General features: G+C 41.1%; 2 protein-coding genes and 2 long non-coding RNA genes across 5 annotated transcripts; 3 read left to right on the forward strand and 1 right to left on the reverse strand.

Annotated features, from left to right (window-relative positions):
* Nucleotides 1-1,878: 1,878 nt before the first annotated feature.
* LOC117184875 (uncharacterized) lies at nt 1,879-3,770 on the forward strand. 2 transcript variants are annotated; one of them, XR_004470341.1, is made up of 2 exons: nt 1,879-2,338; nt 3,330-3,770. It is a non-coding gene; the product is annotated as an uncharacterized lncRNA (long non-coding RNA). The 2 variants fall into 2 exon arrangements; XR_004470340.1 differs by lacking the exon at nt 1,879-2,338 and adding an exon at nt 2,537-2,963.
* A 14,308-nt stretch (nt 3,771-18,078) lies between these two features.
* Nucleotides 18,079-19,514, forward strand: LOC26534134 (uncharacterized). Its single transcript, XR_004470532.1, has 2 exons — nt 18,079-18,627; nt 18,739-19,514. It is a non-coding gene; the product is annotated as an uncharacterized lncRNA (long non-coding RNA).
* A 2,314-nt stretch (nt 19,515-21,828) lies between these two features.
* On the forward strand, nt 21,829-22,850 carry LOC4815505 (uncharacterized). The gene is made up of 2 exons (XM_001355182.4): nt 21,829-22,578; nt 22,650-22,850. Exon 1 carries the CDS (start codon nt 21,877-21,879, stop codon nt 22,558-22,560), a length of 684 nt encoding a protein of 227 aa, XP_001355218.4. The 5' UTR covers nt 21,829-21,876; the 3' UTR covers nt 22,561-22,578; nt 22,650-22,850.
* On the reverse strand, nt 22,586-24,908 carry LOC4816095 (uncharacterized). Its single transcript, XM_001355183.4, has 2 exons — nt 23,259-24,908; nt 22,586-23,163 (listed from the first exon to the last, which is right to left on the reverse strand). The coding sequence occupies exons 1-2, from the start codon at nt 24,532-24,534 to the stop codon at nt 23,072-23,074; spliced, it is 1,368 nt and encodes a 455-aa protein (XP_001355219.2). The 5' UTR covers nt 24,535-24,908; the 3' UTR covers nt 22,586-23,071.
* Nucleotides 24,909-25,010: the final 102 nt, after the last annotated feature.

The raw sequence follows: 25,010 nt of genomic DNA on the forward strand, positions 1-25,010 counted from the left end.
CCGTAGTCGACAATGAAATACCCGGCACACGGTGGAAAGCATTTGTGTGGTGATGGGGATGAGGTTTTTATATACGGTTTACAGCTGTAATGGAGTCAAATGAGAAACCGAATTGCCTGCACACTATAATATCAAAAAAATATTATCTGACAGGTATTGTGTATATGTGTGTATATCGATTCGTCTCCCAATACTTTCTCCTGCCTGTTACATATGTATGTACATTTGCCTAAGCTGAATATACACTTGTACTCCACGAGTATAGGGTATAAATGCCGAACAGCAAGCGAAATATTGAGCTAGAATTAAGTGTGGGGCCGGGGTATTGGGGCGGGGTGCATGCCGTCTAGAGCGGGAAGGGATGTGAGTAGGTAAGCGGCGAGGCGAAAGAACGAACGAACGAAACGAAACGAAACAAGCGAGCGGACGAAACAGTTAGACTTTGCCATTCCCCACGACGTCATCAAACTTCGTATCTGCTGCTGCTACTGCTGCTGCCACTGCCGCTGCCGCGGTCGCTGCTCTGCTTTGCTCAGCTGCTCCATGCTTCGCTTCTGCTTCTCTTCTTCTGCATCATAATCTGCTTCTTCTTCCAAATTACTTGTGTACACAAGCGCTTGCACACTCATACACAAACACGCACACACACACACACACACACTAACACACCGGTTTGTGCGTGTATGTGAATGTATTTTTTTTTTTTTCGTCGTTTGTGTTCGTCTCGTTCGTTGCTCACTCGTTTGCCGTCGGCTGCCTCGGTGGCGCATATTTAAACGTGTTGCATAGTCTCTTGCGAGGCCCTCGTCAGCGCGGCGCCGTCGTCGTCGCAGCGCAGGCAAGGCGAACGTCGGACTGGCTGTCCGTCGTTCTGTCCCACTGTCCGTTCGTCACTCATTCAAGCACGCTGCTAGCTAGGTACTCTCTCCCTCTCCACCACCCTCCCTCTCTTTCACACTCACGCTTGGTGTCTCCGTCTCCCTCTCCCTCTTTGCTTCACACAAATTCAATTGGCCTCAATAATGAATTAACGAAAAAAAACGACCAAGACAGGGGCTTGCTTCGGGGTCCGAAGTATTTGATACCCTTGCAGATCTACATATGTATGTATGTATCTATTGTTTTTAGGTATTTACTTATGCATGTACCTACATACATATGTGTATATACATATGTATATATAGGCTTAAATTTACACATTAATTCATAGTTATTCGATTTGGATAAACATTTGAAGAGTTGTGTAGACCCAACTGAAAGAACAGCTTGTTTCATTGTTAGAAGCAACGGAATTTTTCCAATCGTTCCTACAGCAACTATAAAATATAGTGATACGATTTTATCAGATTTGGCTGAGATAAAAGTGAAGATACTACACAAATGGAACTACAAAGTCCATCGTTTGGTTGGTCATCTTTAGAAAGTAAGTACAATATAGTGATCTAATGGCGGTTCCCAGCGTGGACTACATATACATACATACATATGTACATATGGTGTAGAAAATGGCTCGTTCTCTGCGTTGCAAAAATATGATCAAAACCATAGCATCCCCCATTATAGGGTATTGAAAAGTAGCAACAGAGTAGAGTAGCGTGCGAAAAGCAGCACAGAAGAAGAGAGAGCTAGAGTGGGTGAGCGGGAGATTCACGGTGGAGAGCGGAAAGAGTTAGAGAAGACAGAGAAAGAGAAAGAGAGACCTACATACATATGTATATATTTATGTACATATGTATGTATAAAAATGGTTGCTTTGGTTAATGCTAAAAACCTTTTTCCATTCGGAGCCCTCATAGTTCTCCACCCCCGGTCCAAAACTGATCTCAAGGCATATACATATGTACATATATATGTATGTATGTGTGTACATATATACATAAAAGTTAATTTATTTCCTTATCGATCGCTTTGGAGATTTTTTGGATACGATCTGTGTATTATTAGATTTTTGGATAGTCTCGTTTTGAGGTTAGTGCGTCGCCCTTTCTCCTAACTATAGTGAGGGTTAACAGTTAGATATTTTTGTGTGGGATTTTTCGGTATTCCTCTCGCTCTATCTCTCTCATTGTGTGCCGGCTGCTTCTGTTGAAAAACTTGTTGTGCCGCCGCTGCCGCCGCCGCTGCCTCTGCCCGCGCACACACAAAAAGACGAACGAAACGAAACGGGGCCTGCCTCGAGAGTGTGTCTCTGTCGACGACTCTGGAGATTAAAGAGCAGCAGCAGCAGCAGCAGCAGCAGCAGCAGAACGAACCCCCGTATGAGTAAGCGAGCGCGTTTCGCAAGGCCAGCGGTTCGGGCGGTTTGTGTGGGTGCGAACGAGATGGCCAGCCTAACAATGTAGCGTATTTTCTGTGTGTGTATGCTTCCCTCTTTCTGCCACCGCTCTGCAGGCGTGCTTTATCTATCGCCCCCGCATCGAAGCGCAGCGTATAATATATGTATGTATGTGTACACATAAATACATATTTATACATGCACATTCATACATACAAATGTAAGCAAATACATATATACGTACATACATAGATATATTGTAATGTATGTACATATGTACATATACTGTATATATGTATGTATGTATGTACATATATGTGCAAGTGTATTTCATCATCCGGCCGGACAATGATTTTTTCGGTGATTGATATCTTAATACGAGACAACTGACGCGACGCCTTATTTCTGCCCGTCGTTGACGCCGCCTCGCTGCTGAGGTCGCGTGAATGATTGCATGTGCCCGCTCTCTACCAATCTTAAGCTCTCCGTCTCACGGTCTCCTCTTCTCTATCTGTGTATGTTTTCTTGGTGTAAATTTAACTCGGTTGTCTCGTCGTGCTTCATTGCCTCCCCCTAGTATACCCTTTTCAGAGGTGTTCCGATTTGCTACAGATTTCTACATTCTTGATCAGAATCAAGTGTAGTCACACGGTTGTTGTTCCTCAGTTTAAAAGCTCAGTCGAATTAGGTAATGTCCGAATACCCTTATTTGTCTCCACGCAGCTTGGAATGCGGAACCGAAAAGAACAAGATACAAAGGCCATCTGTAATTATATGCATATCATTGCACATACATATGTACATACATATGTATGTATCTAAATATGTACCTAGCATCCATGCGAGGGTATGAAATGCTTCCATAACCGAAGTTTTCATTCGTTTTCCTTGTGTCTTTTTTCTTCTTTTTCGTGTGTTCTTATTTGCTTGCGATTTCATTTCTTTATGTGCGTGCTTCTACATCTTCCCTCGCACCGCTCTCCCGATCCCGATCCCGTTCCCGGTCGACCAACGACCTACAACTACAACAACTACAACCCGTTATGACTTTCAGGTGTGCTCTTCCAATCGCCCGGGCTCGCCATTTCTCACTCACACGATTGTACGCTTTCCGCTCGCTTGTGCTGCTGCTGCTTATTTGGCAGCGACGTCGCCGTTTTCGTCATTCCCGCCTTGCGCTTTTTCCCTGTTGTTTTATTATTGTTATCAATATTATAGCATTTCTGTGGCGATGCCCTACAGGGGAGCGATTGGGCAGCTTTGTTTTGCTGGTTGATGGAAACTATTTGTGGTAACAACTGGAAATAATCGCATGATTGGAACGGTTCTCCACTCTAAATTGGTTGGAAAAAGTTCTCATATATTTAATGATTTTAAAAAATTAATACATAAGATACAAATATTTGAGATTAAAACTAACCTATGTACATATGTGAATTTTAGATGAAATCCAAATTAAATAAATGTACAAAAAATTATTGGGCTATCACTTTAACTCAAAAAATATATTATTTATATTTTGTTTAATCTTAGGGAACCTTTGAACTTATGTGGATAAGTTAATTATAATTAATAATTAATAAATCACTTGATCTATAATCATAATTGTTCATGAGAAATAATGTTATTGAAAAGACTAAAAAAAAATTTTTATCACGTGTCTAAAAGTTTTAAACGTTTCTTTTTCTTCTTTTCTAAAATAGACTTTTTCTAGAAAAGCAACACGGTCTTAATTAATATTAACTAAATTAACTAAACTACATTTATTCCCCTTTGGGACACATCCCGGTGTACTGGGTAGCATTATAAACATTATCGACACGCAGCGACCTTGAGTCGCAGGGCAGTGCCGGTGTCTGCTTGGCTGGCACTAAATTGCCTTCCATTCACAGCTAGATAGAGCGGAGGCCGTCGCCGACTTCGAGCCGCGCCGTCTGCAGTGCTGCTGGTGCTGCCGCTGGCAGCGGCCGCGGTGTTGTCGTCATCGTTGTCAATGCAACCGATTCTTGGACACGGGCGGGTTGCTTCAGTGCCGGAGATGATTTTGCAGCATTAAAGGGGACAGTTTCCTAAACAGAGCTACATACATATGTATGTATGTACACACTCTTTCCCAGATTAGAAACATTAGCAAACGGGGGCGCAGAGACACTTCCGTATGCTAGAGCCGAAAGCCCCGTTATGAGTAGAGCTTTCAGCCGCACAGGTGTCTCCCCGTGTGTGTGTGTGTCTGATAACACACACTCAGGCAAAGTTAAGAAGGGTCCTCACTTTACAGCCCAGGGTCTTTCGGAACTGCCGCCGCATCTTAAGTGTTTATCCGGAAATCTGATTATTGGCGCCATCTAGTGGCAGGGACTGACATCCGATTAGAAGCAGCGCTGAAATACCAACGCCGAGAGAGACGGCAGCAGAGCGCAGCAAAAAATGTTTTTCGCGTGTTTGCTTTTTGTATAAAAATGTTTTACCTTTTGTTGGTTTTTTGTCTTCTTTTCCTGATTTATTTTCTCTACTCTTTCTTTTTGCCAACTCATGTTGGTAAATTAGCAGCAGTGTAAGAGAGAGAGAGAGAAAGAGAGACAGTGCGAGAGTAGTGTAAATTCTTTCCTTCTGGAAGATGCTTAAAAAAGCTACTGGAAGGGCGGTCGTGGTTGTTGCATGAGAAGAAGGAACGTTGAAAAGGGAAACAAGTAAGGGAGGGAAAGGAAGGGAAGGGTAGAATGATAAATGGAGAAGGGCAAGCAGAAGGGGTATTTGAAGGAGCTTGCCGCAGAGAAGAAAACTGTTTGTGAAAAGTACAGTTAGAGCAGCGACCTGCATACTTATGTACATACATATGTATACATACCTTACCTATGCACACATACAGTACCTACATACATAGGCAAGTAAGAATGTACTTGATGATGAGAATGTAGTTTCTCCCAGCGCATTGAAAGCTGACGCAGAAGTACAGTTGATCCCAGCGAATTTTGGGATTAAGCCGTCGACCAGTAATATTACCCAGAAGTACAGGTGATCCCAGCTTAGTCCACCGAATTGTAGTTTATTTTTGTACATATGTATGTACATATAAGTAATAAAAGTGGATGTGTGTAACGTCCAGAAGGAATCGATTCCGACCCCATAAAGTGTATATATTCTTGATCAGCATCAATAGCCGAGTCGATTGAGCCATGTCTGTCTGTCCGTCCGTCCGTCTGTCCGTCCCCTTCAGCGCCTAGTGCTCAAAGACTATAAGAGCTAGAGCAACGATGTTTTGGATCCAGACTTCTGTGATATGTCACTGCTACAAAAATATTTCAAAACTTCGCCCCGCCCACTTCCGCCCCCAAAAAGAACGAAAATCTGTGGCATCCATAATTTCAAAGATATTTCAGAGTCGTAGAGAATGACAATATCTTCTGCAGAATCTGAGACAGGTCGTATTATTATTATAGCCTGAATGATGAAAACAACTTCATTCTTTCTCGCTCTGTCTCTCTCTAGTACAGGTTTCATGGTCGGCTTTGCCTATCGCAAAAAGTGAGCGCCTAGATCTCAGAGACTATAAAAGCTAGAGCAACCAAATTTGGTATCCACACTCCCCCGATATCGGAACTTGACCGTTTTGTGTCAAAATTTCGCCACACCCCCTTCCGCCCCCTCAAAGGACCACAAATCTCAGAGACTATTAACTCTAAAGTAACCAAATTTAGTATCCGCACTCCTGTTAGATCTCACTATAAAACGTATATCTCAAAATTTCACTCCACCCCTTTCCGCCCCCACAAAAGACGAAAATCTGTTGCATCCACAATATTGCAGATTCGAGAAAACTAAAAACGCAGAATCATAGATAACGACCATATCTATCAGATTGTTGAATCTGGATCAGATCAGATAATTTGTATAGCCAATAGTAACAAATCAATTTGCAGTGGCTACGCAGTGCCCGACTTAGGCACAGGATTCAAATGCTGCCCGCAAATATATTTCACTTATGTAATGTCAGCAATGTATGCATGGTCTAATAGTTTCTCTAGACGAGGTTGGCCACTCGATAATTGAATACTCTGTATATTCTTTATTTCTTTATATTTTATTGTTTTACTACAAAAGGAACATTTTTAGACCATGAGACCTTTGATTTCGACACATTTTTTTTCACATACAGCCCTCCAGTCAAAGAACATTGTGCCCACTGTGAAATTAGGCAAGCTTCCAGTGATGGTTTGGGGCTGTATTTCTTCCAAAGGTATTGGAGAGCTGCGTATTTGAACGGATATAATGACCAAAGAGTTTTATTTGCACACTTTAAAGAAGGAACTGACGAAAAGTGCGCAGAATTTTGGCTTCGTTGATCCACAGAACACCAGCAAACTAAAATACAAGCTGTACCAGGACAATGATCAAAACCACAAATCATTCCTTTGCCGCACTTGGCTCCTTTACAATTGCAACAAAGTCATTGACACGCCCCCCCAGAGTCCGGATCTTAATCCTATCGAGAATTTGTAGGCCTTGTTAAAGAAAAGGGTGGCCAAACGACGCCCCACCTCAAAAAGTAATTTGATTCAGTGTATAAACGAGGAGTGGCTAAACATACCCGAATATTACGACATAAATGTCGTAATAATATCATCGATGTCGCGACGTCTCAGAGGAGTATTGGATGCTAATGGAGGGCATACAAAATATTAGCCAAATAGAGCTGCATCCTTTAAAGATATACATTTTTTAAAATTACTGTTTGCATTTTGCAAAGATTTAATAGACACACGATATTTGCTGTCTTTGTATTGTTTTTATGAATTGTTTATGTTTTTGTTTCTTTTTCATTTTCTTCTGTTACCTATTTTGTTAAGAATACACTAAAGAAAACCATTGTATATGATTGAACATGAAAACAAGTGGCTTTTCTAATAAATAATTATGTTTAAGTTGAACTTGCGTGACTTTTTTCATTTTGCAAACAATTAATAGACATACATATGTAACAAATTAAGATAATTCCTCCCGATTCTAAATTTTGAATTACACTTGTAACAGTGAGATCTAACAGGATTATGGGTACAAAATTTGATTTGTGGATGCCACAGATTTTCGTCCTTTGCGGGGGCTGAAAGGGGTGGGGCGAGATTTTTAAATACACTTGTAACAGTGACATATCACAGAAGTCTAGATACAAAATGTCGTTGATCTAGCTGTTATAGTCCCTGAGCACTAAGCGCTCATAGGGACGGACAGGCGGACAGACGGACAGGCAGACATGGCTCAATCGACTAGGCCATTGACTCTGATCATGAATAAATATACTTTATGGGGTCGGAAACGCTTCCTACTGGACGTTACACACATCCATTGTCACCACAAATCTAATATACGCATATACTAATTTTGAGTATCGGGCATAACAATTTTGGGAAATATTCCTGTTCTTTTCCCATGGTCAATTAAATTTAATTTTAGGCTTCTTCTAATGAATTCAATACTAGTTGTTAAATTGAAATTTTGTAAGGCAGCAGCAGGAGCAGAAGTTTTGAACCTCTCCTGTCATTGTAGTCGATCCGCTGATATTTTGGCTAATAATTTCGCCGATGGCGGATTTTCCTCTAACGTACTTTTCAGATCATAGCAACTCAAAAACCAATGATATTTTTCGCCTCGACATGTTACTTCCCTTCTGAAATTAACACTATAATTATTTCGCGATTTTCGGCACTATAGTGATTGCCACGCCTTATGAGACCGAAGGAGAAGAAAACATACTGTGCTACGTTCTGGGGTAAAGAAATAAGTTCGATTGTTGAAGTTTTTTTGGAGAAATTAACATAGTAGCACTGCTATTATTTTGACCGCGACTGTACGCATGTATGTATGTTTTTACATACAAATTTTGATTGTTTTGCATTATCTTTTGGTTGAATCGCACTCACACATAAAGGAATAATAAGTGCCTTTATATTAGTGCACTGTCGACACGTCATATGTATATGCACAAAACATACGTAAGTACATACATATGTACACGTATTTATATAGATATGTATACACGTATATATGTAAGTATGTATGCATACGTATTTATCATCATTGTTAGCTAGCGTGATTCATGAACTATGGGAATTTACATTGGGAATTGTGTGCACACATTTCCAGATAGTACAAACCCCAACATTAGCTGTCATTATTTCCTACTGAATCTGCACTTCAAGCGAAATATCTTGGGATCTGTCGCATAACGATCGAACCCTAGACCAATCCATATTTGAGTAATATATATATCTGTACATACATATGTATGTATATGTGCATGTGAATATGTATGTACATATGAAAGTATTAGGGGAGTACCTTTGAGTCAGCTCACATCGGATGATACATATTCGTATGCATACTCTCACGTATAGAACAATTCAGCCCAAAGAGAGTATACTCTATACTCTCTAGTATCGGTCTGATCAAATCAAAGATTTCAATAATTTATACCCTTGATTACGCATGTTTCCATCACCCAAAGTACACATCCATATGTACATATGTATATACATATATACACATGCATACATGACATATTGTATGCATATATGTATACATATTGTATGTACATATGCGCACATGCAAGTAGCATCTTTTAAATCTCTGTCTACCTGATTGTGCAAAATCGATTGAGCACATAAAGCTCGATCCTCGGTTCCCGTACTACCTGAGTGGGATTCCCAAGTTTTGCCGGAAATTTTTCATCGGCATGGAAGATACTGTGCGCATGTTCATACATATGTATGTACATGTCTAAGTGCATTAGGCTAATTCCTATAAATGTTAATTTTGGCCTAAAATAAATAACTGTAAAGTCATAGCCCGATTCGAACACGTTTAGAGGAGTTTAAATATAAGAAAGTTTAAATATACGAAAGATTTTTTTATATTATATGTAGGTATGTATGTTCTATATACAGAATTGTATCCTTGTTGGTCATTATTTGATTATAAGCGTGCATCCGGTTTCTTTAGCAACTTTTAAATTTCTAAATAATTTTGTAGCATTTCAAAATATTAATTAGTACGCCAATCTGAAAGATCTTTTGTCAAAGAGGACTGGAAATAGTATCAATATTACGTCTTATAACATATAAAAAACGCAGGAAAATGTATTTTTTCAAGGATTAATCTTTTTGTAGAATTTTCGACTTGATCGTCGTCAATACAAAATGACATGCCCACAGACCCTTACCTTATACGATAGATTTTACATTGCTTTATCGACTTGGCTGTTGACGCTGATCAAGAATAAATGTACTTTATGGGGTTGGGAACGCTTCCTTCTGGGTGTTGCACACATCCACATCCACAACAAATCGAATACATCCCTTAACTCTTCGACTACCGAGTATAAATGACGGAATGCAGAAATGACAGAATATGCAGGAAAATATAAGTTTTGGTTCAGTGGCTCGAGTATGGTATGGGCTGCATTCGGACACTGGGCAATCTTGCCTGTATGTTTCGTATCGCCTCGAATGAAATCTCAGATGTACATATGTATAAGTATGTATTTACGGGGGAGGCCGAATGGATTTTTCTTTGTAAGAAATTCAATAATATCCACCAATGAAAATGTGGTAAGATGATCTGATATTTGTGCGTATGATAGAGAATACAACAAACTCCGCAGAACGACGAAACTATCCTAAAATGTATGGGGCTTTTTATACCCGACACTCAAAATGAGTATTGGGGTATATTAGATTTGTGGTAAAAGTGGATGTGTGTAACGTCCAGAAGGAATCGTTTCCGACCCCATAAAGTATATATATTCTTGATCAGCATCAATAGCCGAGTCGATTGAGCCATGTCTGTCTGTCCGTCCGTCCGTCTGTCCGTCCCCTTCAGCGCCTAGTGCTCAAAGACTATAAGAGCTAGAGCAACGATGTTTTGGATCCAGATTTCTGTGATATGTCACTGGTACAAAAATATTTCAAAACTTTGCCCCGCCCACTTCCGCCCCCACAAAGGGCGAAAATCTGTGGCATCCACAATTTCAACGATACGAGAAAACTAAAAACTAAACAGAATCGTAGAAGATGACTATATCTTCTAGAGTGCAAAATCTAAACCAGATCGTATAATTATTATAGCCAGAATCAAGAAAACAATTTCATTCATTCTCTCTCTGTCTCTCTCTAACACACAGGTTACATGGTCGGTTTTGCCAATTGCAAAATATGAGTTCAAGGACCTCAGAACCCATAAGAGCTAGAGCAACCAAATTTGGTATCCACATTCCTGTGATGTCGGACCTTGACCGTTTCGTGTCAAAATTTCGCCCCACCTCCTTCCGCCCCCACAAAAGACGAAAATCTGTTGCATCCACAATATTGGCGATAAGAGAAACCTAAAAACGCACAATAATAGAGAATGACCATATCTATCCGGTTGCTCAATCTGGATCAGATCGGATAATTTTTATAGCCAAAAGGAATAAATCAATTTGCAGTGGCTACGCAGCGCCCGACGTCACGCTCAGACTGATTTTCTGTCTCTTTCGCACGCACTCTTTGTCGTGTCGATTAATATTAGCGGCGTCTGCCGGAGGAGAGCCATACTGACTTAGTATCGGGTATAACTGTAGAGTTGCGGTGTCCGCAGCAACTCACAACGTTCCCCCTCGTTTTAAACTTAGCTAGTTGCTTTGTTTAAGTAGCCAGAACATTTTCCGGGCCTTACCCACCAACCTGTTCCTCACGCTACGGATGTGACTGTCGAAAGTTAAGCGTGCATCCAGTGTAACTCCGAGGTATGTGTGATTCCTACGCTGCTCCATGAGTGTCCCAAGCAGGAAGACACCACGGATAGAGCCCATTCTTAAAGTGTGCGTCACCACTGCACACTTATCAGGGTTTATGGTCTTTATGATGGTCTTGGTCAAAGAAGCTGCACTATCCTGGACTACACGGAAGGTCCTCTCCGTCAGAAAGATTTTGATAACTTCATACAGCTGAGGGTTGAGCATCACTTTGATCTTGGCGAGTAGTATCTCGTGCCACACCCGTTCGAAAGCCTGCGAAATACCCGTCTAGTATGTGAAGCGTGAACCCGAATTGGTAGTTTGGCATGGATGTTTTGACCAATGGCGACTCCAGTGCCCTTCGTAGGATGCAGCGCTCAAACATTTTGCCAAAAGTCGACAAGAGACTAATTGGTCTATGGTAGTTGAGATCTTCCGATGGTTTTCCTGGAGTTGGCAACATGATTATGTGGGCACACCTCCAGGCTCTGGGTAAGTTTGCTAATCTTAGCTACGCGTTAAAGATTAGCAACAAATATAGAATCGCTCTGTTTGGTAGCGCCTTTGCCAAAACATTGTCAATCCTGTCGTCGCCAGGGGCCTTCTTGGACCCGAGTTTCTTTATGTCCTCCCAGATTTCTTGAAGAGGGATTGGCGCCACAGGGAGCTCCATCTGGTGGGTCTTATTCAGCCTCTAAGTGACCATCATTGCTCTTCATCTAGATGTGGTCTGGAATAATGTAAATCTTTCTTGCAGGTTCGTCGCAAAAGCCTCCACTCTGTCCATTGCTGCTCTTGCCCATGTATCCAGTAAAATGAAGATACTTTTGCACATATCCATATGAACGTCTGAAGGCTAGTGGAAAATCATTGTCCTTCCCAATGAATTTCTCAAAAAAAAAAAACACGGGGCATGGTACTGTATAGCACAGTGGCAATGGCAATTGCCAATTGCAATTTCATATCAAAGCTCGAATCTTCTTAAAAAAAAAATTTGCTTATTGTTCGTGGATTTGCGCTAACATAACAGTGCTTTCGAAATTTCTAGAAATTGCTATGCAAACACGTGCGTTTTTTGTTAGTCTCTAAAATAGACGTACTTTGCATTTGATAGTCTTGTGGTAAGAGCTGCAGTTTCTTTAATGAAATAATAATTAAAAATGAAGAAGTCAATTATTTGTAATATTGCCAATCAGCTAAAGCGCAGCTCCAGAACTGTTGACAGATATTCAAAAGATCCGAAATCATATGGAAAACATTTTAAAGGTCGAAAAAAGGCTCCAGGCTTACTCCACGAGCTGAACGTAAAATCCCAGCTAAAATTATGGAATTAGCCGGAGCTAACGCAACCCTTTCAACAGTTCAGCGTACAATCAAAAGTGCTAAACATCTAAAGCATCTAAAAATTAAGAAAAAACCACCTCTAAATGCTATACACAAAGAAAAACGGCTTCAATATGCGAAGGAACACATGACGTGGAATGTTCAAACTGACACTCGTTGAAATGATTGCAGTTCGGTGGTCTTTACTGATGAAAAATGGTTGGTTTTCAATACTATTTTCATAATCTGCGAATAGATGAGCTCTGTTTAAGCCGTCATCACAGCCGAGAAGGTGGAGTCATGGTGTGGGGTGCCATCACTTTTTATCGTACAATGGATTTGATTTTTATAGATCAGAAAATTAACGATGAGCGCTTCAAAACACGTATTTCCAATGTTAAATGATCTCTTCGGACCAATCCCATTGATTTTCCAACAAGATAATGCCCGATTCATAACGATCGAGTAGTGAAGTAGTTTACTGCCAGTCGAAACGGTAATATCATGACTTGGCCACTATATTCTCCAGATCGTAACGTTATTCAAAATTTATTTAAATCATTTTGTATTTTTTTCTAATAAATCTAAGATTTACAATATCTACAAATTAAATTTTAATATAAGTTACTTTTCCTTCAAAAAATAATTAGTTTAAGTGCATCTATTCAAGTGACCAAGAGCAGTGTACGAGTATAGAACAATTGAAGTTTGCCAGTCAGAGACAATCGAATCAAACATATTTATTTTTAACAGGGCTCTCGTTCATTCCGCTCTTTAATTGAGAGGGGAATCAGAGTTGGGCGTGAACTCGGGAATTCTTTTTCGAAAAATTAAGCCTCCTGGGATCCTGGGTCCTCTCTAACGTAATCTGAAATCTAATAAAAACAATGATCTCATTCGGTTATTTCGTATATTTCGTATTTTTTGCTTTTTATACTTCCTTTGTACCCGGCTCTCCTCTCCCTTTTCACACACCGCTAATTCCGCCATCGCTTATCCACCAACCATTTGTCATTGCGTCTCGTTTTGGCCCTTCGATTTTGGGTATCATCGATTCGTATACAGAAATCGAAGCGTAAAAAGAAAATTGGGTTTTCATAAGTGTTCACATATATACATATGTAGGTATGTACATATTTATATACATACATATGTACATACATATGTGTTTGCTTTCAGCGTTGCCTTTTGGCGATTTTGCTTTGTGCCTTTGCTTCGGGTTCGCTTTTATATTATGGCTGTATGTGTATGTTTTTGAGCCTATTTATTTGTGTTTGTTCTGGGTGTGTTGTTGGTGTATGTATGTACATATGTATATACATATGTACATATGTAAGTAAGTATCTTTATGCATAAGATATTTTTATACCCGATTCTCAAAATGAGTATTGGGGTATATTGTGGTAAAAGTGGATGTGTGTAACGTCCAGAAGGAATCGTTTCCGACCCCATAAAGTGTATATATTCTTGATCAGCATCAATAGCCGAGTCGATTGAGCCATGTCTGTCTGTCCGTCTGTCCGTTCGTCCGTCCGTCCGTCTGTCCGTCTGTCCGTCCCCTTCAACGCCTAATGCTCAAAGACTATAAGAGCTAGAGCAACGATGTTTTGGATCCAGACTTCTGTGATACATATGTCACTGCTACAAAAATATTTCAAAACGTCGCCCCGCCCACTTCCGCCCCCAAAAAGAACGAAAATCTGTGGCATCCACAATTTTAAAGATACGAGAAAACCAAAAACGCAGAATCGTAGAGAATGACCATATCTTTTAGACTGCGGAATCTGAATTGGATCGTATTATTATGATCGTATCATTTTTTCTCGCCCTGTCTCTCTCTAACACACACGTAGCATAGGCGGCTTTGCTTAGAGTAAAACATTAGCGCCTAGATCTCAGAGAATATAAAAGCTAGTGCAACCACATTTGGTATCCACAATCCTAATATATCGGACCGAGACGAGTTTGTTTCAAAATTTCGCCACACCCCCTTCCGCCCCCGCAAAGGATGCCAATCTGGGGATATTCACAAATCTCAGCGACTATTAAAGCTAGAGTAACCAAATTTAGTATCCGCAATCCTATTAGATCTCACTATAAAACGTATATCTCAAAATTTCGCCCCACCCCCTTCCGCCCCCACAAAGGACGAAAATCTGTTGCATCCACAATATTACAGATTTGAGAAAACTAAAAACGCAGAATCATAGATAATGACCATATCTATCAGATTGCTGAGTCTGGATCAGATCAGATCATTTTTATAGCCATAAGAAACAAATCAATTTGCAGTTGCTACGCAGCGCCCGACGTCACGCTCAGACTGATTTTCTGTCTCTCTCGCACACACTCTTTGTCGTGTCGTTTAATATTAGCGGCGTCTGCCGGAGGAGAGCCATACGGACTTAGTATCGGGTATAAATGTAGAGTTGCGGTGTCCGCAGCAACTCACAACGTTCCCCCTCGTTTTCTTTTTGTACTGATGAGCGCTCTCTTGGTTCGTAAAGAAATACATATATGTATATATGTACATAAAAAATACATACATATATTAATGAAATATGTATGTTATATGTATATACCCGAAAGATATACATATGCACTCGATATACATACATACATACATATGTATATGTCTGTGCAATCATCCGTATACATGTGTATGTATATGTATATGTATGTATGTAGCTATCAATGTATGTATGTATATAGTCTGTAAAACATCTAATAATATTTACATATGTACATAAATATGTACGTAGATAGCTCCATTTAGAATTTGTTTATTTTTTGAGCTAGTTACAAAAAAAAGCAAGAAAGATACCAAGCGAAAACTGCAAATACGAGAAGATGAAGGCGCTGGCTGAGAGAAGGACGAGAAAGAGCAGGAGAGTGGAAAACGAGTTGGTGGTTTGGCAATAGAGGCGGCACATTAGGCCATGGAAAAGTAGCCGGATATTTTTCGTTATTATTGTGTTGATACCTTTTCAAAGGATATTACGATTATGCATCTACCCTACAAGGCAGGTCTTTTGAACAGGCCCCCCATCAGCGAAGCTAGAGTCGAGCGGTTCATGTCGGTTATCGGAGAACAAGTGCCGGAGCAATAGGATCGATGGGATGTAGGACATTTAGGACAAAGCGGAACGCGCATCTCTATCAATTTTTCTTGCACTTTTCATGCGAGAAGATACAACAGTGATTTTGGAAAGATAGAGGGAGCGAGGGCTTGTTACATATGTACATATGTACATAGATATGTTCTAATGTTAATTCTTGCACTGCACCTATCCTGCACCAATATTATAGCTGGTTGCGTACAGCACCGTCCGTCAAATTTCTGACCCTCTCCGCTCACACACTGGGCGAGGAAGTGCATGAGAGAGGTTGAGAGAGATGAGAGACTCTGTATGTATACACTTTATAGGTTGAATATAATAAAGCCCATTCTCTTTGAGTACCAGGTATGACGACCACTAATCCTCCTCGCAAGGAAACTTGATTGCTCTTTGCACGAAATTGTATAACTTGGAACTTGTTGTAAACTCTGCCTGGACTCTGGGATTCTTTGCCTACTCGTGGGGCAATTTCCGACAAAGGAAGAAGCACACTTCGTTCAAATACTACAGACAGTTAATGCATTTAATCATGAATAGAAATTGTTATGAATTCCTTTATTTGTTGTTCTCTCATAGCAGTTAGTATGTATGTACATATGTAAGCTTATGTCTTGAGTAATTTTTGCAAATATTTTATATGTCGTACGAATTGATTATTTCATTATTTGAAAAAATATTTCATAAAAATCGGTAATACATATGTATTAAATTTGATCTGTTTATATGTCTCCCTTCTTTTTTATATTCTCACGAAGTCTCACCACCAACACCAGTCGTTTTTTTCGCTCCCCTACGCCAGAGCGCACACAATGCACGAGGAAGAGTGTGTGGGAGAGAGACAGGATGAGTAAGCGCGTGGCTGGGGGTGGAGTAGCCAGTGCAGTATTCCTTCCTTCTGTAGTAATGATCTGATCCAGATCATTTTAATGGGTATTTAAATACCCATCGACCCTTAATTGGCTAAGCATGATAAGAATCCAGGTATGGCAGAGATTAAATTTATTTATGGAGACCTTCTCAAAGTCGTATATCGAATTAGTACCGATAAATAGATCAAATCCAATGAAATGCTTAGAATATTTCTGTTTGTACAGCATGCCAACTTTTGACTGTTGTTTAATCATTTTCGGTTAGTGCATTGCCAAAATAAGACCCAAAGAAGCAAGCAGCGCAGAGAAAAGTCGCCATTGGAACACACTTATGTATGTACATACATATGTATGTATGTATGTATGTACATATGTCACGTTGAGATCGAATCATGATGATATCACGAATGGAACTTGCAATTTTCCTCAGCCTTAAACATTCTATATTCTAATCGTTAGGATTGGATTTTAAATATGAAATATGAAATGAAGGTTTCAACTTATTGAATTTGGCCATAAGGCTGTTCACTATTGTTGGAAAACATAATCAGATTGGAATCAATTCAAAGTCTTGTGCAAAACTGTTTTAAAACCTATTGTTATGCATTCGGATGAGCAATCGATTGGGGTATTCGCATTAAAAAAGATCCTTGACTGTACCTATATATGTACATACATATGTACATATGTTTGTGCTCGTAAACGTCTGTCCAACCATCCATAGGGTGGTTGGACGTTCTCTATGAGTGGGGGTGGAGGTGGGAAGTACACACATCCACAAAATGCAGATTTTTGGCTTCCACTTGTTGTGAGTACTACAACACCCACACCCACACCCACCCACAAAACCTATCCCAGCCCACTCCTCTCTTTCACTCTCTTTCTATCATGAATCGATTCCATTCGAAAATGTTTGCTGCCTAGAAACAAAGCGCAAACAAAATGTATCTTCAAGATACACACACACACACACACACGCAAAGAAAAGCAAAATTGGGAAAAATTAAAAAAAAAAACAAAAAATAATGAAACAAAAGCCGAACGAATGCCAAAATGAAACCATAAAAGCGATGAAAAGGAAATCAACGAAAATGAAATAAAGAAGAATACGAGATATAAATCTGTGCATGTATCTGAAAGATACGTGAAATGTACACATACATACATATACATATGTTTGGATATGGTTGTATGCATGTACATACATACATATGTATGTATGTATGTACTTAAATGCGGACACATAATCTGCAATGATCTCTCCAGCTCACTCTTCTTAATGGAAGAAAAAAAAGGTCAAATTATTGCGCTCTCCCCTTCTCCTTCTCTCTCTCTCTCTCTCGCACTCACTCTCTCTTCCGAAAAGCTAGTCACAAAGAGAAAGATAGAGAAAAATTGGGTAGGCAAAGAAAGAGAAAGAGACAAGTTAAAGTTGCAGCTATTTAGGTAAAGAGAAAGATATGTATATCTACATACGTACATATGTATGTACATAGGATAGAGATGTACATATGTACATATATACAAAAAATATATATGTATAAAGATTAATATTAATATTATAAAATAAATATACATATGCACACACATATGTACATATGTAAATAAATATGCATACATACATGTACATATGTATCTACATATGTATGTATGTACATATGGCCAATACATTTCCGAGGGCCACAACAGAAGCAAAAGCAGCTACAACCAACGAACCCAAAAAGCAACAGCAACAAGAAGTGAGTGATTTTCGGTAGCAGAAGCTTTAAATACACTTCCAGATCTCTCGTTCCTACGAAAAATGCAAATTCCAATTTCCACCAAGACCAAAAATCCTAGTTTGACTCTGCATTGCAAGCATGTGAAAAGAAAAATTATACCCCTAGCATAAGGGTATGGATCCAACAGTAATGCAGCGCAGCCGAAGGTCGTCGCCGTCATGTTGTTGTTGCTATGTTTCTGCTTCTGACGCTGTTGCCGTCGCTGCCAACGTTGACTGCGCCGCAGCAGAAAAAAAAGTAACAGCATCGACCGCAGCATAGATTCCACTTTGGGAAATTTGAGAAAACTGCATTAAATTTTCGTATATTTCGTACCCAAGCACACTGGGCAAAACAATCTAGCGGAAGAAAATTCAAATTTTGATATACTAAAAACTGGAAATTTGTTTTTGATTCGGTTACCAATACACTTTTTCGGCTATCGACACTTTTTTCTTAATATCGATGAAATCGATATTCGGTCAGCTGTGAGCATTTAAAAGTGACATATGTATGTTTTCGTAATCATCAAAAAATAATTTTTAAATTTATTTTTCATAAGTATTTAAAAATATCATTATTATCATTATTATTTTTAAATTGATGACTTTTATCTCGCTAGATGGGCTGTTTTGCCCAGTTTACTAAGGAAGGAACGGAACCCTTTGCTTCTACACCACAACGTTGTTGCTTTACCATGTACATATGTATGTACATAGTATGTATGTATGCACTATGCATATATGGATGTATAGCCTATAGTATAGCCATTATAGATGTACTTAAATATGTATCCTTAGATAATATCCTTAGATAATAATGGCATACCATTCCCATTTTATGTACATATGTATGTTTCCATGGCACTAAAATGGTGGCTCCAATAGTGAAGGAAGAGCAAAGGAAGAAGGATATTCAACAAAGACTGGATGAGGAAGAAGCAGAGTTGGACTGGGAGGAAAATGATAGCGAATGAAGAGTCAGACTTTGAAGGGGATGGGGGAGGAAGCAGAAGGAAATTAGGCAGCCAGGCAAGACCACGAGAGTCGATGGCTGAAGTAAAGAGAGAAAGTCAGGATTAGCTGATAAAGTTGGGGAAGTAACAAATAATTCGGTGAAGAAACCGAATAATCTAACATAAATAAAACTAGAGAAGAATGCAAAAACGAGCAGGTGAAAAATGTGAATAGGAGAGGGTGGAAAATGAGATAAATAATAATAAGGGGCGACTGTCTGATTAAGAAGGGAAGAACAAGCAGTGGATACAGAGCACAAAAAGGGGAAGAAGAACTGGAGGGGGATCATTGAGAAGGATCTGCGGGTTCTAATTATTGGAAGTATTGATCATTGGAGCAGTGAAGAAAGATAAAAAAAAAGGAAGGCCAATTGGCATAAGAAGAAGATAAGGAGTCAGCAAAAAAAGCAAGCAAGGAGTATGATCGGCAGGGCGGAATTGCCGTGAAGGAGTAAGGTGGAGGAAGCGAGGAACAGGAGCAGCGAAAAAGGAGCAAGGGAGTAATCTAGGAAGAAGGAGAATTGGAAATGGCCTCATGCTTTTACTGGACTGAAAAAGAAAACAGAAAAAGGAAGCAGGGGAAATACATTGTATGTAACAGTGTAGAAGCATCTGTAAAAAGACAAGTACGAACCGAACAAAGAAGAAGATGGAAGAATGAAAAGCCCGAACCGAGCCGAACACCCCGTATCCCCATCAGAATAACCATTACATAGGAATCGAAGCGAACGACACGAAGTTGGGAGCACGAACACGAAGAAAAGTTGGAACAGTGCCCTCAGAAGCATTCCCATCCGCCCCCCCCCACGAACCCCACCGAACCACACCACCCCACCCCTCATACACTGCCGTCTGCCCACCCAGCCCCTAGCAACGACAACCCCGTTGCCTACGCCCCTGCTCCTGCCATTAACTCACTAATACTAGCATACCAGCAGCAGGGAAAAGTGTGTGTTTGTGTATGTTCGCGTCGCTGTGGCTGCGACAGCGCTACCTCTCGCTCTGCTCTACCTTTCCCATCACGTGGCGCGACGACGAAGCGGGGCCTCGACAGGAGACTATTCAAGTTGTGTGTCTCGACATACATACACACTCGCATACACACTCACACACACACACACACACACAAAAATAACTCTCTCATACATATGCATGTACATATGTACATACATACATACATACATATGTATGGACAATTTTGTTGGCTTTTTTTTGTTGATTTGCTTTGCTGTTGTTCGCATTGCTTTTGTTCGAACACCCACCCATACATACAGACATACAGATCTGTGTACGGTACGGAGTATTTCACTACATTTTGGCGGAATATGCTTGGGGTAGGTGGAGGGGTAAAATAAGAGTAAGAGGAAGAGGAAGAGGAGGAGGAGGAAAAGGAAGAGGATGCAGTGGTCTGTGGCGGAGAGGTTTAGGGTGCTACTACTATTAAATCCGAACCTAACAATCATTTGCTTAAGCCATACATACATACATGTATGTAAATAAAATACAGTACAAAAAAAAAGTACATATCTATCTATCCTGGGCACACCCTACCGGGTCCTACGCCAACTACTTGCATACATACATATGTACATAGTATATAAATGCATATATAAATAGTGACCGATCTTGGTGGTCCTGCCCTGCATTCTGGATGCAGGAAAGAGATGCAAAAACATAGCCTAGAATCTGAAAGATTTGTTTGCATAAAGAAAACCATTTTTTTATTTGCAGTTTTAGGGCTAATGACGCCAAAACCATTAGTTCAATAAAGGGCGGGGTTTCTCGAGTTATGGAAGGCAGATTCATCAATACGATTACAGTCCAATGGGAAGGCAATAATGTGAAAATTCAAATACTTATCTGTGCACTGAATGGAATCAGTTGAAAGCTATACTTTATTATACTCAGCTTTTTTGGGTATTACCTTATGATGGACAATGTCGAGTAGAGGACTCTCACAATAAACATACGTTGTTTTCCAACAGCCATTAATCAAACGCATTACGAATTGAGCAACACCTTAACCATACCTTAAATGTGTGTTTATTAGTTGCTAATCAAATATATACAATCTCTTATAACTTTCTCTAGCAGACACTAGGACATTACCAATCCTTGTCTTGGTTAAAACAGTTTTTAGCAGTTCAACGATTGGCGCCAAGCGAAGTATGTAGGTAGTACTGCGCAGCGATAACAATACGGCATTCCGTAACATAAGATAATGTGCTGTTAGGCGCAAGGAATGCTATTTAACAAAAAAAGGCTTATTTTGTAATTTAACTAGTTTTCTTAAAAAGAACGCTGCTCAATTTTATTTTACACGCTACTTTCACAAGGGTTGAGCTATTGAGTTTTGGGCAAAACTCCGTTTTTTTACATACGATAAGCATGGAGGCCCTATCGTTTAAATTTAAATAACAACAAAAACTAGCAGACTAAAATTAAAATTTTTGCGCGTAAAAATTATGGCTGAGGGAAAAGTTGCAAATATACATATAATCTTTAAAGAAAACTTTCAACTCATTTAATAATTTGGTTGATTTACAACGCTTTGCTGGAAACACAAGTACGTACCAGCACTTAAACTCAATAATTCGACTTTATGCAAGTGTTCTGACTTATTGAGTTAACTCAACTATCGATAGGTTACTCGGGTCAGCCTAAATAGCTTATAAAAAGCATACTAATTCAAATTAATTCCCGGCCCTGATATTTCTTACCTGTTTTTCGTCGATAACTTTAAACATGATGTATAGGTTGTGTTCGTTGACGAATAAAAATGGGGTCGTGCCAGCAGTCCCGCTGATAAATTTGATGTCTATCGATGTTAGACACAAAATCGGTCCCAGCATGGAAGCGACTCCTGCAGATCAGCGAAATGTGGAGATAAAGGCACGGATTCCTGGCGGAAGTGAGGATTTTGCCCGCCGCCTGGACATCGCCAAGAAGCTGACTGGCAGTCAGACAGGAGAGCTCATCGTCCAGCGCGATGTGTTCTTCGAATCGCCGCTGGGCGGGCGTCTCAAGCTGCGGTACTTGCAGCCCCCGTCGCGCTCCCAGTTGGTCTACTACGATCGACCCGATGTGGCCGGTCCTAAGCTGTCCTGTTTCAACAAGATTGAAGTGGACGAGCCTGCTGTGCTGGAGAAGATTCTGGGCCAGACGAACGGCATCTTAGGCCAGTTGGATAAAAAGCGCCATTTGTTCATCCATGAGCAGACGCGTATCCACCTGGACGAGGTACAAGACCTAGGTCACTTTATGGAGTTCGAGGTCTGTCTGAGACCGGAACAGACTCTGGAGGAAGGCCAGACCATTGCCGAGCAGCTCGCGAAGACTTTTGGCATTCTTGAGGCGGATCTAATGACCGGCTCCTACTTCGATGCCCTGCGGGAAACGCTTGACTGCGCTTTTTATAATTCCTTGTAAAAACAAAGTAAAACTCAGGTCTGGACACGGATATTTACAAAAGAACGAATCTGTTTTTATTTTCTCACTTATCTCTGTAACACGATTAGGGGTCGATTTAGACTGAGGTTAAACCGAGCATAAATGCAAAGTGGTCAAAAGGACACGAACATAACACCGAAACGGGGAGGACACGACCATGCTGACTAAGGCTATCTATTCTTATAAACTAGGACTGAGAATTGCACAGGACGACACACACAAAATGCCACTAGAATGGGTCTACAATAAAAAAAGAAACAAAGAAGAAACATCCCGCGATGTGCTGACCATTTGGAATGGACGCTTCTGTTCTTCTTCCAGTTCGTTGGCGTGGATTCTGGGTTTCATAGAGCCCTTGAGCCGAGCCGGGACTCCCATGTTCGTTGACTAATTTTGCATCGCGGATGTATGTATGTATATGGGCGTGGATATATGTGTGTATATGCACTATGCGTATGAATGTATATGGCGCTTGGATGAGAGAAAATCTCTAGCAGTAAGAACCGATCAAGCTGATGGACAATGACTCGGATATGGGATCCGGGGCCGAGATCGGCTTCCAATACAACCAGTTATAGCTGACTAAAGGAGATACAGAAACATCGAGATAATGTTAGAGGGAGTGCGCATGCACAAACAAAACAGAGCAAAAGCAAGAGATAGAGAATGATACTCACGGACAAAGGACTGCGTGAGGCGAATGGAGAGGGTGCGGCACCGGTGGCGACACTCGCTGGTGGGGCGCAGGATGATAAAGCGCGTGCCCACCGCCTGGTGGACATACACATTGGGGCACTCGGTCTCAGGCAGCGTATAGGCCGGCGCCTGGGCCGTGTCGATGGCCACGTAGCGCTCTAAAGCAACGCCCAGGCTCGGAAGGCGGGACGGCCGGGCGAAGATGGGGCGCAGCAAGCGAGCGGGGAGCATGCGATTGCAGCGCCACAGATTGTGCGCCTGCTGTGTCCAGGTAGGCGGATCGACATTCGTGTTCATGTCACTGTTGCTGCTGTTGAACTGGCCAAAGAGATCCTCGAGATTGTGGACACCCTGGTTTGTGGAGTGCACCCGGTACGCATCGCGCTGGAAGATCATGTGGTTGCTAGTATAGATGTTGTAAAATTCGCTTAGAACCATGGCATCCTGTTGGCTCTTGAACGCAAACGGCACACTATCCCCCTCAGCCATTGTCTGGCGGCACTTGAGGAGCAAGGACAAGCCCTTATCGCTGCCGCTGACAGGGGCATGTAACTGGGCGCACTCATCGCTCTCAAACCAGACGCTCTCCACATTGGCGCAGGGGCCGCAGCTGAGGTCCTCCATCTGGAAAAACGGATTGCCCATCAGACAGGACTCGTCGTAGAACTCGGTCAGCCGGGGAAAGCGCTGGATCAGCGGCATGGTCATCCGCCGCCACATCCGCATCCCGGGGTACACCGTCGACTGTACTACGCGCTCGTTGCTACCGCTCGATGTCTCATAGCGGTATGCGGCCACGCACAGCGACACAAGCGTAAGGTAGAAGAGCCAGCATAGGATCTGGCGCCGGCGGTCAAGCAAATGGTGCAGTACCTCTAGCTTGAGGTAAGCCATCAGTTGCGGCGGCGGTACCAACGTTGCGCTGCCCCCGCCCATGCCGGCCATTCGCTGGCGCCAGTTGCGCTGCTGAAAGTACTGGAACAGCACATAACTGTCAAAGGACAGGGGCCGCACCTCATGGTGGGCCTCGGCTAGGCGGCGCAGCTTGCGCACGGCAGTGCTGTAGCGTTGCAGCAGTTGCTGGCGGCTCAGTTGCACGAAATTTAGATCGATATCGATGTCGTAGTCATCCATGGCCTTCCTTTTCCGCCGGGTCTCGTCCGTCTCCACATCCGTTGTCGTCTTTGTTGCCTTTTTCCGTGTCTGTGGGGGACTGTCGTTCACCCTATCGCTCGCGGTAACTATCTCTGCTTGCATATAAAAGTGTTATCTTTTTTGTTGTCTTTAAAATTGTTATAATTTATTGCTTCTATTGTTCCCCTTGTTTTTGTTAACGAATGTTTTGTGGCGTGAGATTTTATTTACATTCACAAAATGCGCCGTTTGGCCGCGAGGTGGCGCTGCGTATGTTATCAAACAAACGTGAAGGCGTGGTGAGCGGGTAGCTTTGTTTATTTTTTCGGGCAGGTATTTACAATGTATTCCAACTTATTTCTTGATAGGTTTTTTATATTTTATATACATTTTTCTTCGCGTTGGTGATTCTACGTAATAAAACTGCACCTTCTCGCACCACAATAGACATAAAAATACACTATCGCGTTCACTGCAGTTGCAGCTAGTGGTGGAAGTTCATAATTTAGCGTCCAAGGTTGATGTTCGGAAGAAAAACGCTGAATCCTGGAAATTATTACTTTATTAAACTCTTTTCGTTACAATCTCCTAGCTATCAT

This window comes from Drosophila pseudoobscura, chromosome X, assembly GCF_009870125.1.
Source record: "Drosophila pseudoobscura strain MV-25-SWS-2005 chromosome X, UCI_Dpse_MV25, whole genome shotgun sequence".
Classification (NCBI taxonomy): Eukaryota; Metazoa; Arthropoda; class Insecta; order Diptera; family Drosophilidae; genus Drosophila; species Drosophila pseudoobscura.

Coding starts and splice junctions, on each gene's coding strand:
- LOC4815505 (XM_001355182.4), top strand. CDS start 21,877: ATGATGTATAGGTTGTGTTCGTTGACGAATAAAAATGGGGTCGTGCCA.
- LOC4816095 (XM_001355183.4), bottom strand. CDS start 24,534: ATGCAAGCAGAGATAGTTACCGCGAGCGATAGGGTGAACGACAGTCCC. Junction 23,164..23,258: donor CCTCACGCAGTCCTTTGTCC/GTGAGTATCATT, acceptor TATCTCCTTTAG/TCAGCTATAACTGGTTGTAT.